The following is a 15,715-nucleotide window of genomic DNA, read 5'->3' as shown; positions in this document are numbered from 1 at the left end:
GGCAAAATCAGCCTTCCTCCAAACTGCCTGCCATTAAATTCAGATTCAGCAGCCCAGCATCAGCTTTCCCTCTCTGTCTCCCCATTTCCAATATCAAATTGGCCATCACATTTGGCCCACCCTTAGATCCCTCTCGGATCTCTCCTTTCTTCTTCCTTGCCGCCGCTACTACCTAATGTGAGGCTCACAAGTTGATGCTTGGATCAGTGTCATGGCTTCCTAACTGGTATCTCTGTTAGGAACATCACATTCCTCCCCTCCAATGCGCACTCTCCAGAGGCCAGAGTGAACTAGGTCCAGATGCTCCCAAAGCTCCCCTTGTGCTTTGGGATAGTTGGCCTGCATCAAAGGCCCTTCACACTCTCATTCTTGTCATTTCCCCATCTCTCCAATTTATTTCCTCCTTTGCATCCTGGATCCCATTCATGCTGATCAGAGAAGCTTTACCTGACTTCTCACACCTATGCCTCCTGCTCTCCTTTCATGGTCTGCCCTACTCACCCTCAGAGATCCCTGCAAAACCTTCCCTGACTGCTCCCGCCCCTTGCTATCCAAGGCTGCAACCAGAGGAGATGGTCAACTTGTTGGTCAATCCCTTACTCAGCCTCCAGCCCTGAGCAAGTGTGGCTCTTGAACTTGGCACATATTCACAGCAAAAGCATCTTGTCTTAGAGCTGTTTGGATATGACCAGCTCTTTCCCTGTGCCCAGCACACACATGGGGCTCATTCATTGGACCTCATTCATGAACTGTCTGATAAATGGGCAGATGGTTAACACTGATGGAGCAGGTGTCAGGTATGGTATACACCCCTGCCTACCTCTGCCTCCCTCTGCCTCCCTCCTGGGATGGTTCATTGTACTGAACTTTTACCATCTTGTTAGGCTGATTCTAAGTCACCAAGTACTAGTTTTTAATCCACTATTTAATCTCCGTGTACATGCCCCACATGCCCGTGTCTTGGAGTCCATCTCCAGAGCCCTTTAATAGGGTTTCTCCCAATCCTGCTGCCGCTGTTCCTGCTGAGCCCATAGTGACCTAGCTTTGCACGGTGCTAGCACAGGAGAGACTAGGCTTCAGGCAGGAGTCGTGGTGACAGACTAAGAGCATGCCCAGGTGACCAGTTCCAGCCACTGCTACTGCTCCAGGCTTCCTCTTCTAATTTCATCATCTCTCACTCACAGCAGAGCTGCTTTTCCACCCATCCTTTGGGGAGGGAGATAGATCAGCTTTTAGTATAAAACACAGTGAATCAATGTTCCGGCTTTCAAAAACCACGGGACAAAGGCTAGAAAAAAGAAAACATGTTCATGGTGGATTTGGCTGGAATCTCAACAATCGAATCCGTGCTCGCTGCTGGTTTCGTTCCCCTCGCCTGGGTTAGTTGTGCTAATCTGAATTCTGTGCCGCATGTTTCTTGGCTGCTCTCTCTGATCCTGCTCACACCTGCGCTAATCCTGCCTATAGATCCCTTGCTCCCTTCGGCACCCCCTCTCCTCTCCAGGCACTCCGCGGCTTGCTGCAGGCTGCACAAGCATGATTTGGCCTAAGCTGCCCCAGCTGTGTGGGTCTTTGACTCTCCTCCCACTTCCTCCTTCTTGGAGTCTGATAAAACAGTCATCCCTCGAGGGATCAATTTGTCTGGAGTTGTTTAAAAGAATGAATTTTGTTTCTGAGTGAGTGCGTTGGGGAGCCTTGGCCCCAGATGCACCCCTGCCGTGCAGTTCAGACAGGACACCAGGACACATTGTCCTTCTAGAAGGTTCATTTCTGTTCAGTCCACGACCAGGCAGGAGTCTCATTCCTCTTCCTGCATGCTGTCCACTGGGCCTTGACTCCCTGAGTGTTTGCATTTTACTTAGTGAAATGCTTAGAGCTCCCTCCTGTTTGTAGCTGCTTGGATCATCAGGATTCAGCTTAATCTGAGGTTTTGGATTGAATTGTGTCCCTTATAAAGATAGGTAGAAGTTGTCATCTCCAGTACCCATGAGTGTGACCTTATTAAGAAAAAAGGTCTGCAAATATAATGAGTGAAGACTAAGTCAGAAAGGTGGACCCCAATCCAATATGACTGCTGTTCTGACAAGAAGAGGAAAACATCCCAAGAGGACGAGACACATGGGGAGAATGCAACCTGTGACAACCGAGGCAGAGACGGGAGTGACACATCTGCAAGGCAAGGAATGCTGGGACTGCTCTCCAGCCAGAAGCTAGGAAGAGGTGAGGAAGGTCTGTCTCTGCCCGAGTCTCAGAAGGAGCGTGACCCTGCCCGCATCTGGATTTAGGACTTCTAGCCTCCAGAACTGTGGACATAAATTTCTGTTGTTTTAAGCCACCGAGGTTGTGTTGACTTATAGCCCCAGCCCTAGGGTGCTGATACACCTGGAAACGTAATAAACCTGAGCACAGGAAAGTGACCAGCACTCAAGCCTCAAGTGCTGTCCCTCTATGGTGGACAGATCTCAAGACCACAGCCAAGCACCCACATCCAAGAGAATCTCTTGGTCCACCTCCTCTGTTTTCGTCATCTTTTGCACTGCTGGGACCAAAAGACTGACAAGAACAATTTTAGAAGAGGAACATTTTATTTGTTTTGCACTCATGGTTTCAGAGGTCTCAGTCCATAGATGGCTGACTTCAATGTTCTGGACCTCAGAGAAACAACATCATGGTGTAAGGATGCGGAGGAAGAAAGCAGCTCAGGGCATGTCCACCAGGAAGCAAAGAGAGTGCTCTGCTCACCAGAGACTGAATATATACCCCAAAGGCACACCCCCAGTGACCTACCTCATCTAGCCACCTACTTGCCTGCAGTTACCATTCAGTTAATCCATTAAGTGGATTAATGCACTGATTAGGTTAATACTCTCATAGTCTGATCATTTCACCTCCAAACTTTCTTGTACTGTCTCTCACACATGAACTTTTGGGGGATACCTCATATCCAAACCCTAGACCTTCTCTCCTGTGGGGGGTCGCCTTATTTGCTATATTCTACATTTGGCCCAGGGTGGTCTCCAGTCTGTGGCTCTGACCCTTCCTTTTCTGATTCAGTTCCCACCTTCTCTGTTTGAGCAGCCTCAGCCCCTGCTGCTGAGCCTGTCTTGCCCTGGCCTTGACCTCCTGGCCCAGGCTGTGGTCACCTGCTCTTTAAGTCCTGGAATTATATCACTAGCAGAACATCTCTGGCTGGCTTTTGTACTCTGTCTTCCCCTGGGTCCCTGTTGCTTCAGGCCTGCTCTGAACTCCACAGGAAGAATTATAATCAGTTCAGCGTGACCACGTGTTCCCTCATACCATACTGGCGGCCTGAGAAAGTCTAAAGGGACTATCACTTTGCTGCAGGGCATCCTAAAGAGTGTGTGTTCTCTCTTTGCATCTGCTCTTCAGACTAAATCCTTAATCCCCAGCACGACTGTGGGTGCTCCTGTCTGCAACAGCTGAGCAGCTTGCAGCCCCCCAGGGACCAGGTTCAACGCACACATTTCTGCCAACAGGAGTGAGCACTGTTGCCACTGAGCTGACTCAGCTCTTCATCCTCATCCACAGGCAGGCCTTGGCCAGATCATGAGGGAGACCGGGCAGGCAGGGGAGAGTCCACTGAGTGATATGAGGGATTCCCTGATGTGTCCCACACCACTGAACCCGTGTGGAAGTCCAATCTGTAGCCTAGTTTTGCCTAAACAGGGTGGAGAATGGCCTTTTCTGAACACACCTCTGCATTAGCAATGCATTACACGGATCTTTGATTTTCTGTTGGCACACTTCACTGAGAAGCGAGTTCCAAAACTGTAGAATTGTCTTTACCACCCATGCCCAGCACCTAACTGCGCCCACTATCACCCTTATAACCTAAGCATCCTTCAGACTAGGCAATGCAAAGGTAATTGATACAACCCATGCAGAGGTCACGTGACTTGTCCAGTTCAATGGCCATGGACTACATTTTGTTTCTGGTCAAAGTCCAAGCACAACTCTAGGCATAGTTTGACTCCCCCGTCGTGGAGGCAGATGGACTGACTGGCCATTCCTACACCCAAGCCACTGACTACAGATCCCTGCTTTAAATATGACCCTTACCTCACCACATCCTGATTATTAATCTTGACCTGACACCTACCCCAGTCCACAAAGTGCACTCTAGTCTTCATTTCTTAGACAACCTTATACCCAACTCTAGCTTTGCCTAAGGTCTTATTCTAATCATAGCCTGAATCGTCTCTCTACCCCTGGGATCTGACAATACTACAGGGTAGATCTCTCCAAGCCCAAGAGAGTGGTAGAGATCACCAGGGGGTATAAAGGGAATCCTGGCCCAAGGACATATATCAATAATGACTGTGGCTGACATCATTTGGGCATGACTGCTTTTAATGAAGACTGAGGTGTAAAATCTGAATGAACCAGTAAAGTATTTTAGAAGAAAGGCATTTTCTTGCATTCATAAGAGATTCTCCATATGGGTCTCATAGAATCATCTTGTCGGGCCACTCAATACCAAATTGGAGTTTGACCTACACAGAGCATTCATTGTGAAAAACAAAGTCGGAAACACAGATTCGGGAGATGCTTGGGACAAAGCAGAATCAGCACTGGAGGAACGATTTATTTGAGTGGCCAAAGTGCTTTCAAACAATCAATCAAAGCGTTTCCCATCTCACAGGGTGCTAACCTCCATTTAAAGCTGAAAACGAGGGCACCTTCTGTCAGCAATATTTAGCAGATTTAGTTGTATATGCTGTGATGAAATCAATTCTAACCTCTTAGGACCGGCTGGCTGGGTAACACAGGAAATGTGGGATTTTAGAAATGTGTATCTTCTTTATACTCCATTCAGTCCTTATTAAATGGTTTTTCACAGCAAAGGTAGAGCTATCTTTGAAAAACCTGTATCTCAGTAGTGTTTTCCAGCTACTTGACATTGACTTTGAGTTAAATCTTAGCTAAAAGCAATTACTGTCATATGATGAATTGAGGCAATTTATTTATTACTTGAGAAACATCCTCCATGATGTCACTTAAAATAATGATGGAATAATCCTTCTTAAGTCCTCTATTATCAAACAGATGCAGTCGGAGAGGCACCATTTCTGCAGTGTGGGGGAGGTAGTCAGCAATTTTTTTAAAATTAGACACAAAAGCACAAGTATTAGACATCAAGCAGAAAACAGTCACCTAAACTTGAGCAAAACTTGTCGCTCTGTGGAATTATGAGAGATGCTTTGGTTGCTAAAGATCAAGAAAGGTGTTATAGAGAAAGTCCAGAGATTAATCATGAAACTAAAGTCCATGTACGAAGGGCATGAAGATGGTGGTTGATATACAAGAAAAGTGAAAAGAATGAAGGAACTTAAGTTAAAAAGGTCAAGCCTGAATATCATTTGAGCAAAGCCTGTATAATTTGGTCCATATAACAAGATTCACATGACATATTCATCGATCCCTTAGATATTAGAATCTGATATACTTAGAGGAGGGCACCAGGAGAGATAATCTTCAAGAAAAGTCAGGTTTAAAGCAGGACTGCCTGATAACAGCAGGTGGCAGACCCAGCAGGGAAGGACACACAGGCAAAGATGGTTTTAGCTGGTAGCTCAAGATAAGATTCTGAATCTCCTTATTGCTAGTCTGCTTCTTTTTTCCAAATATTTGAGGAAAGACAACCAGATTTGGGGGCTGAGCAATCGCTCCCCTGTTAATTAGAGAGTATTACAATAGTTTAAATCAATGTTGTGCCAGACTGACAGCAACTTGCTGCTCTTGCTTATTCTCTTAGAGCCCAAGAAGAAAGAAAGGAGTAATAATCAGAGCCTCCTCTGAGAGGCTATCTGTGAGCCTCTGAAATGGGTGTAATGATAAAACCTGCTCTTTAGGGTTGGGCTGAGGACTAAAAGACATTTTAGGGTCAAAGGCAGCCTGGATTGTAATTAAAGCCCTAACTGTGTGCCCTTTATCCTTAATTGTATTAATGTTTCACATGTGATTAGCTATACTGACCCTTTTGTTACTATCTTATGGAGGTGGGGGGGAGCCAGTAAGAATTTCTCTGTTGTGGCTTTGACTTTGCTAAAATCAAGATATAGTGCTGGACATTCTCCTCAATTTATAAATCCAGTCACCTCTCAAAAGTGGCCAAGAGTAAGCCTAGCATTGCTTGTTCAGAGGAAGCCTGTACTGGCCCTGGGGCCCATCTGGTCTCAAATCTGTCCTTCACTGTTGCCTTATTCTACTGGGACACTCAGGTGACCCTTGCATGCTGGATTTCCTTGACCCATGTGCCAACCAGCTTCTGGGTTTGCTCAATGCAAACTAGAGCTAGTAGAGCAAGGGTCAGGGGCTGTATTCTCCCTCTTGGTCTCAGCCCCTTCTTCAATGGCAACCAGGTATATCCCATGCCTCCAATGCCCCCACATGTCTGTTGGAGTTCCACCTTCCACCATGGGGCCTGACCCCAGCAACTCTTTTTGTTTCTCCAGTCTGGGCTGGATGGTGGCTTCCTGATATTGCTACTCTCTATGTGCCTTGTTATCAACTTCTGATCCCTATGTGCCAATTCTTGAGCAAAGTTTCTTCAGTTTAAATGCTTGGAGTACTTTCTCTTTCCCCAGTTGGCTATTAATTGATGTGGAATCTGTGCTGATTTCTAGGGATTTCTTTCTTTCTTCCTTTTTTTAAGTTTTGTAAAGAAGAAAAAATTCGATTTAATAACTTTACGTATATGTATATTTTTCCCTGTATCAACATCACACTTATGAGTGTAAAATATCTGGAATACACATTTTTTTTTTCATTAAGAAAAAGTCAGCAACAGCATTTGTTTCTCCCCAGGCTTCTCGCTCCCCTCCTGTTCACTACAATTTCAATCCTCAAAGACTGCCAAAGTAGTTCATGATCACAATTACAAATACTTTTCAATGCTTTGGGATGCAATTTGTAAAGTCTAGAGGCTTGAATTTAATGAAGTATCCAGATGCTCTCCTATCAACTTCTTTCCTTTCTTGGACTTCACTTCCATCTTAAGAATAGCCCATCACCCTGAAGAATTCTTTTCCAGCCAAATCACGCAGGTAGAGTGCATACCTGACTTCAGCAAAGCCAGAAAGTTGCCCAGCTTCTTCATTTTCCCCTGTTGTCTCCTCTTGGCAAAACCCCATAATCTGAGATGTTTGTGATGCTTAAAACCTTTGCTAGCATAGAGGTTGGAGCACAGATTCAGGATTTCAAAGGTTTTCTCTACTGAGTGCCAGATGCATGCAAAGCCCAAGTAAAGACAGAGAAACTTTTCAACAAAAGGAGTCATTAAGGAGACGGGGTAAACTGCCAACACAGTGAGATTTGCCTCTGATAAGCCACATTGGGGATAAAATGCCCTTGGACAGCTGAGAGGCCACTGTGTTTTCAAGAGTGCTGCTTTTAGAAATGGCATCCCCAAGAGCCAGCTTCCTTTCTTTACCGTCAGCAATGATCACCAGCATGGGTTATGCATCCACTGGGATTTACTTGGGTTTTATCAATTGCAATTAGATGTTCTTTATCTGTGACTTCTATTTTTGCTCTATATCTTTACAAGGAAAATTCTCTGAAGTAAAGCTATGAAATTGGGCCTGTCGCCAGTGAGAGTACTTTGAGAATGAATCATTAATCCCTTGTTGCCAAATTATGTTATTGCTGCCATTAAGTCATCCAGATGTAAGCCTGATACGGGCCTTGCCTCTATGAGCAGAGTTAAGTGCTTTGCTCTGGGGCTTTGCCTGCCTTTATTCTAAAGTCTGGGATGCACTCAGGCAGCAGGTTGCAAGGAGGCATCGCGGCAGCCTCTGCAACCACGGTTTACAGACTCGTTTAGCCCAGTTCCAAGGGCATGTCCCCATTATGCCACAAGTGCCAAGAGTTCCTTTAAGTTTATCAAGCGCTATCACCTCCATTAGATCATTTGATTCTTAAAAATCCCTGTGAATTTGGCACTTCTGCCCTATTTTACAAATAATGCACGTCATGGTTAATAGATTTGATCAAGATCACACGACCAGCCACCAATGGCACCCAGATGTACACTCCTGTTTCTGATTTGAAACTCATTGCTTTTGACCCGTGTCACAAAATCATAGCATTTGAACATCAGAAGAGGCTTGAGACGTCATGTAGTCCCTTCTCCTTGGAAGGTGGCATATTAAATCCCCAGATATCCTCATGGTTGGTGACATATCCCCTACTTAGTGAGTAATCTGGAAGGGGCAGGACACTGGGGAGGATAGACCACATGAGAATCCCATGACTCTAAAGATGACAAGGAGGATTCTTCTCACCAAGAGTGTGGGCATCGTGGGCATCGCTGACATTAAGGGATGCAAGTTGAGATGGGACAATGACATCAACTGGCAGAGAAGAAAGGTCTGCACCTCATGAATGTGAAATATTAAGGGGTTAGTTAAGCATCCAGGAAGGCAAGGAAATAATCACATACAGAGACAGAGAAGCAGGTTAAAAGGAGAGTTGGCCTTAGAACAGGACTTGGGAACCATGTCCCCTGCTATCTCTGCATTGTGGTGTTGCATTGAATGACTCTGGGCTTCAGCCTTAGCCAAAAGCTCTTTCTCATGAAAACTTTTCCTTGTGTTGGTCCCTTAATCTACTCCTGTCACTTCTACCCATTGATATTTGCTCTGATCTTTCAAGTTAAAAAGTCCAAATCTACCTCATATTTCAAAATGGTCCTTTAGCTGCTTGAAGGAAAGAATTAGGTGTCATCTGAATCTCCCTTCTCTATGCTGACGATCCCGATTCTGACAAATGTACCTTTGAAGTCAGTGATCTTTGAACTTTAACGTGCACTTGAACCATGCAGAGACCTTGTTAAAATACGGCTGCTGACTCAGTAGGCCTGAGGTGGAACCCAAGATTCTGTATTTTTAATAAGGTCCTAGGTTACACTGATACTCTGGTCATTGAACCACTTTTTGAGGGGCAAGTCTCTTTGCCCTGGGGATCCACTTTAAGGGCTCGAGTCCACAACTCAACAGGATTCGCAGGAGTCGTCCTTTAGTCCTAGAGCCATTTCCCCTATATTTATATAGACCCTTGTTGGGTCTCAGGGATCCCTAGGGAAAATCAACTGGGATGATTATTTGGTGGGAGACAAACCATGACACCTTGGCCTGAGTCTGGAGCTAAGGTTGAGGGAGATAATCAGCCTCCAAGGAATCAAGAGCCATGACTTGGGCACTTGGTTTCCATATATAAGAGTAGACATCACAGTGAAAGTGACTGGGCTGGAGCGAGGAAGAGAGAGGATTCTAAGCCACTATAGCTTTGGGGAAAAGAGGAGAGGGCAGGAGGCAGCCGCTGCTGCTTTGAGCAGACAGCTCAGCCTTTTGGAGTGCTCAGAGCTCAGAGGGCACAGCCGGCTGGGGCATCCGTTCAGTCCTGGAGCCTCGTGTGAGAGACAAAAGTCTCCCATCAGTGCAAGTTGTGCTCACATGACTGTTTTGATAATCCCGTCACACAAGGGACACACATAGAGCCATAAGGCTTCTCTAATGGGATAAATGATCACCTGGTGCCTAGTTGCCAATTCTGATTTACTTGGACTTTTTCTAGGGTTGGGTCTCATGGGGCACAGAGACAAAGAGGAGCCATCAAAATCCATCCCCCTTCTCCAGGTTCTCACATTCCCAGTCCCTGCTTTACAGATGGAAGTCACCAGAGTCAGAGACAGATTCTTCCAGGGACTGGGGCTGATGCTAAGCCAGGCTTTCATGAAAAGGGTAACTTAGGACAAAAGTGCTCCAGACACCATCTCAGTGATAGGCTTCTACCTCTTTGAAAATTCTCCCTTGGATTTTTGGGCCCCAGCCAGCCAAGCCTTCTATGAGGACTCAGTGATGGCAGACCCTTACCTTGCCAGGAAGCACCATCATTAGCCACACCTGGTGTGCTTCTCTTCAACTCCCATCACAGGTCTCAGTCTGCGCCACTGTGCACTCAGGATGTGAGCCCTGTGGACACACCCCTGACTCTGCGGTGGGAGCTGGACTATCCAACTTCTGTCTCTTCTTCTTTTCTTCCACTCAAGTATAGGAGCCACACATGACTGCGGTCTGGCCTTTAGTCCTAGAGTCATTTCCTCTATATCTATAGCACCTTTGAACTCTGTTGCCTTCCTGTATGAACAGAGGCACAAATCCCCAGAGCTGAGAGAAAATTCCCTTAAAAGAGTGCTTAAGTGAAAGTTGGATTTTCCACATCCCAGGGCATGATCACATCCCCGTATCTGAAGACTGGTTAGACCAGTCAACCATGGCCCCTCCTAATAATCTCACTGCTGGTGTCTGTGCATTCAGCTCTAATGCCTGTTAAACCACTGGGCTAAACCACTGGGCTCTGGCTTTTCAGATAGCCCCCCTAAGTCCCCTGGATACTTCTCTGTGACTCTCAAATATGGTCCATTCTTGGTTTCATGGTCACAGCTGAAGGTGATTCTGTTTAGGAACATTTTAGAATTGTGGGGCAGGGGCGGAGAAGAACAATCTAATACTTGTCAATATATTCTTCACCTTTCTTTGGCATAGAACTTGATTCTACCCTGGAAACAGCATTAGACACAGTTGATCATTCCCTCCTTCTTGAAACACTGTTCTTTTAGCTCTAGGATGCTACACTCTCCCAGGTTTTCTTCCTACCTATCTGCACACTCCCTGTGTTTCCTGTGCACCTTTAACTTCCTCTACCACTTCCACTCAACAAATACCACAGACTCTCATCTCTCTATTTGGAGTCTGCTTCTCTTTTCACTCTTTAGTCTCTCCCTGGATGACTTCATCCACTCCCATGCTCTGAATACCATCTATGTACATGACTCACACATTTTTTTTACATCAGACCTCTTTTCCGAACTCTAGTCCTGCATTTTTAGCTATCTAAGTTTTTGGAGTATCTCTCAAGCTCAAACTGCCTTAAACACATATGCAGTTTCCCTCTACAGCTATTATTTTATCATTGTTTCTAGAATCCATAAATAACACTATCCTCTACGCTGTCACGCAAACTAAAGATTCGTAGTCTCCTTGACAGTTCTTTCTTCTTTATTTCCCTTACCTTATTCATCAACAGATTTTATCTATATCTATTCCAGGGAGTTATGTCTTTTATTTTATCTGTGTATCTCCACTTCCATCACGTGAGCCAAGCAACTTTTGTCTCCCACCTGAATGCCTGCAGTGGTCTCAAAACTCATCTCTCCAATCCCCTTTGGTTCCACATTGAATCTGGAATGATTGTTGGAAATACAAGTCTGACCATATCATTGCTCCATGAATAACATTAAAATGGCTTTCTGTGTTTCTTGGGCTATAGAACAAAAACTTTCATGTGGCCTGTAATGTCCCCTGTGCACTGGTTCCTGCTGCCCTCTACAGCTTTTCTCTGAGCCTGTTCTCCTTGCTTTCTCACTCTTATTATACTATATCTTTTGAACGCACCAGGCTCCTTGCCCCACCACACAGACTTCTCTTGAATCCTTTGCTTAGTTACAAACTTGGAGCTCACCCTGGTGGACACTTTCTCCCAGAAGTGACTCATTTCTCTTCTATGCACTTTCCAAGTATCTTGTACGTCTCTGTTCAAATCCTAAATAGACTTCAAAGTTTGCTATCGCTAATTTTTAGCTTATTAGTTATATCCCACTAGCCCCAATCACCACTAATTGTAGACCCTTTGAGGGCAGGTGCTATGCCTGTTTTGCTCCCCAAATGCCAGGCATACAGTGGGTGCTTGTAATTATTTACCGAAGGAATGAAGCATGAATCTCATTAGACCCAAGCTGATAGTAGTGCTCATAGAGTAAGAACATCCTCTACAGGGGCTCTTTGCCTTTATACACGCAGTCTCTAGAATAGGACTAAGTAACGTATGTCAATGAATAACTGCTCCAGAGCCAACATTTGTTCTCAACCCACATGAAATGACTCTGTCAACATTGAGGGAATTGTGATCTGAGGTGCTCTACCTCCTTTGAGCTTGGTACATGGTGGACTAACCCTATCTTGGAAGTCGTGCTTCCAATCTGGGAAATGGAGGCTACCAAGGAGCCACTCAGAACTAGCTCTTGCTCTGGAATGTGAGGCTGGAGCTGCTAAGAAGGTAGTTGACCAATTCCCGAGAAAGTCTCTACGCTGTAGGTTGTCAAACCCTTCTCAGAAGGCCCTGGGATTTGATGAGTTTTAGCTAGTAAAAGGGATGGGTAAATTCTCATCCAATAGTGCTTCAGGGGAAGGCCCTCTGACCTTACAGACCACATAGTCAGGCATATAGCACATGGGTACTCTGTAGCAAAGTAATGCCTGATTAAATTAATAATCAAGTAAATAAGTCTGATCCACACACCTTTATACCGCTCCATAGTCATCCACTAAACAATTCTGAGGGAGACCTGTCCTAGAGCCTGCCATTAGATGAACATGACATAGTCTCTAGCCTTGAACTCGTAACCGGATCCACGAGGGACACTTGGTTAGTAAACTGAATTTCTCCAAGTTCAGGCAATGTGAGGAAAGTGCTGTGAGAGAGAAAACACTCTACACTCTGAAGCAAAAAGAAAGGTGCATCAGTATGCTGGAGGGCTGTTCTGAAACATAAGTCAGTCTGGGGAGCCAGAACCAAAGCTTATGAGAATTAGCATCCCTAAACTCAAGACTCAGCCGAGTTCTGTGAATACATGACGGAAAAAAGGAGAAAATTCAATTTGATTCCTTAAGAACAAATGTGTGTGGGCAGAAACATCATCCCTTTAGCTAAACACCGAGCAAGCACTAACATTTAGGGAGCCCCTATTATGAGTTAGGCTCTCTGCTAACATGGGAAAACAAAGATAAATGAGGCATAATCTTGCCTCTGAGGAGCCTGCAGACTGGTGGAGGAGACAGATGTGGAAACAAATAACTAATAATATCACTACATTGTGGTAAGAGATATTGTGAGGTATGTGTGAAATGTTATAAAGTGTTATCAGAATTTAGAGGAGAGAGAAACTCTCCCGGGGGTACCAGCAACCGGAGAAGTGATACGGGTTGATGAAGCATAAGCTGGTACGGATGTGGCAGAATAGTAGGGATGGTTTAGGAAAAGGATGCTTTGGACTTTGAGCTGCTGCACACAAACATGGCACCCATGGGAACCTAAGGCAGTAGGAGGACATTGACTTAGGGTGCTGGTAGCCCCTGGACCTCTCTCCAGAATGTCTGAAACAGGAAACTGCCTTCAATCCCTAGTACCTAGTACGCATAGGCTGGCCTTTGGCATTCTTTGGTTACTAATTTTTCTATGCCATAAGCAAAATGGTTGTTATAGGAAGAAGGAGACTGAGGAACTTGGGAACTTCAATGTTGAGTTCAAGGTTTATGACCATTGAGACCTAAACTTGGAGCCCTAAACTTATAGCATCCTGGCCCTAACTTCATCAATCATGTGACTTCTAGAAGATAAAATCACTATCTACCATTTAGAATGTTTGTGGGATTGACCAAGCTAGATCTGTGAATTGCCAAACACAGGATTAAGTGGCTGGTTCCCCACCTTCCTCTATCAGGGTTGAGTCAGAGGTTGTTCCCCAATACAGCAGAGCATTAGCTTAAATGCCAAAACTTGGAGCGAATTCAACGCACTTCCCTTTAATACACTAAATTTTTACCCTACCGCTTGTTTCACATAGGGAACAAAGCAAAAACTCTATCTTTAAAATTCCAGTGGTTTTAATTGTGTTACCTTAATATATAGCTACTATTTTCACCATTTATCTAAAAGAATAAAGCAGAGTTAGGAATAATTCTGCGAACCCCAAAACCAAATGGTGGTTCCAAAGTTGGATCCCAGTTACAAAACAGTCCAAGGAACAAAGTACTTCTTGATCTCACCAGAGGAAAAGGATGCTCTAACACAGCAATTATGGAATCTTGGGAAACTCAATTTCTCGACATGTCAGTTTCTTCATCTTCAAAAGGGTCTAATGGGACAAGGTGTACAAAGCTCTTAGCACAGTGCCTGGCACCTAGTTAGCTCTCTGTAAGTGGAAACACTTGTTATGATGACTATTGTCTGAACACATACGTGAGCCTTTTCAACACCTTCCTCCTTCCCTTTTCCTCTCCAAGGTGCCTCCACCCAGAATTCTAACACCGTGGAGCCAGAGAAGCAGGTGGACAACACGGTGAAGATGGCGGGCGTGATCGCTGGCCTCCTCATGTTCATCATTATTTTGCTGGGCGTGATGCTCACCATCAAAAGGAGGTGAGTCTCTGACTCTGCCCTGAAGACTCTGCTGACCCTAGGTGACCCCACTTTCATGAATGCCCTGCATGGCCAGGTCATTGTTCTGTTGGTCCCTGTCCAGCAGCGATCGGATGACTGTTGAGGTCCTGAAATACTTGAGCCAGCTGTGGCTCCTTGTGTTGTTATTGGGAGAGTGTGTTCTGCCTGCTTGACAAGTGGCCCAGAGAAGGCCAATTTCTCATGGAACCAGTAATTCCTATGGGTAGACCACGTTGTCATGCCTTTGGACTCTGTATCATGAAATGAGTCTTCTTAGAGTTAACTGTTCTGTTGTGATCGCTCATGTTCTAAGATAGCTGGGGAGGTCCACAAAGATAGGTGATCCTAGAAGTACAATCGCAAGAAAGTAATGCTTTACCTTTCATACCATCAGATCCAGTAGCTGAATCCCAGGTTGCCCTCAAACTTCTATGAGAGTTCCAGAGACTCTTCTACTCCAGGCTCCTTCTGACTGCATGTCTCACAAAACCTTCCCAGCTGGTTGTTGCTGCTTGGTACCTCTCAGCAGGATGCCTCTCTGGGCTCATCAGGCCAACTAACACAGTTTTCCCATTCTCTGTGTGTGTTTTTCCAAATTGCATTGCTGATGAAAAGCAAGAGTGCAGATGCGTCCCTTATTCCCAAGACCCCAGCACCTTCTGTTTAAGAGAGATTCATAAGGCTTGAGGATGACACTAGAGAATTACAGAGAGGGAAAGGAAATACAAAGGATGAATATCAGCTAGCAGAGTCCCGAGTGATATGGGTTATTCCTCCTGATCACATCTCCTTAGCTGCTGCCTGTCACCACATGGCCATACCTGCTTACCCATCTCCATGTCTTCCCAGTTTCATCTCCTGAGCGTCAATCTTAGTTACCCTCCCACTCCTCAGTCTGCCAGAGCCAACAAAGCATTTATCTACCTTATAACATCTACTGTGCCAACATGCCCTGCCCCCAGGAAATACAGCCATTTTACATTGTTGACCAAACTAACAACTGAGCCTAAAGCTCTTGGTTTGGTTACAGAGAGTTCTGGGTGACCCTAAGAACAAGGGCCAGAAACTCATCTCCATGGACAGGAGGAAAAGATGCTTGAGAAACTTGTTCCCCTCCAGAACAAAAGAAAGGAATGTCCCAAAGACTAATTCCAGCTTCTACTTTAGGAACCACATGAATATGAATGCAGAGTTTTGGTTTTTTTTCCAATAAAGTGATGTTCCCTTCTCCAGCTGTCAGTGATTCAAAAATACTGGTTTGGCGCCATGCTGTCAACCATGTAGGCACCAGAACATCCCTCTGTCCCTCACTCACTGTTCTGCTTAGAATCAGCCAGTCCCTCATCTGACAGGATAGCTCAGGGCCGGGACCTCATATTTTCTTACATCTTTTATCTAATACCATCATTTCTCC

General features: G+C 45.2%; 1 protein-coding gene across 4 annotated transcripts in view; it reads left to right on the top strand.

The window, feature by feature from the left end:
- The window catches only part of Ptprt (protein tyrosine phosphatase receptor type T), a 1,029,624-nt gene that overhangs the window by 859,025 nt on the left and 154,884 nt on the right, over positions 1-15,715 (top strand). For all 4 annotated transcript variants that reach the window (XM_078051815.1, XM_078051813.1, XM_078051814.1 and 1 more), the window contains one exon: positions 14,145-14,280. In XM_078051815.1, the coding sequence (XP_077907941.1) occupies positions 14,145-14,280 (136 nt within the window). The remainder of the gene's footprint in view (positions 1-14,144; positions 14,281-15,715) is intronic.

Source organism: Ictidomys tridecemlineatus, chromosome 5 (assembly GCF_052094955.1).
Source record: "Ictidomys tridecemlineatus isolate mIctTri1 chromosome 5, mIctTri1.hap1, whole genome shotgun sequence".
Classification (NCBI taxonomy): Eukaryota; Metazoa; Chordata; class Mammalia; order Rodentia; family Sciuridae; genus Ictidomys; species Ictidomys tridecemlineatus.
The sequence above is the reverse complement of the archived record's forward strand: the minus strand, read 5'-3'. Positions and strand labels throughout refer to the sequence as shown.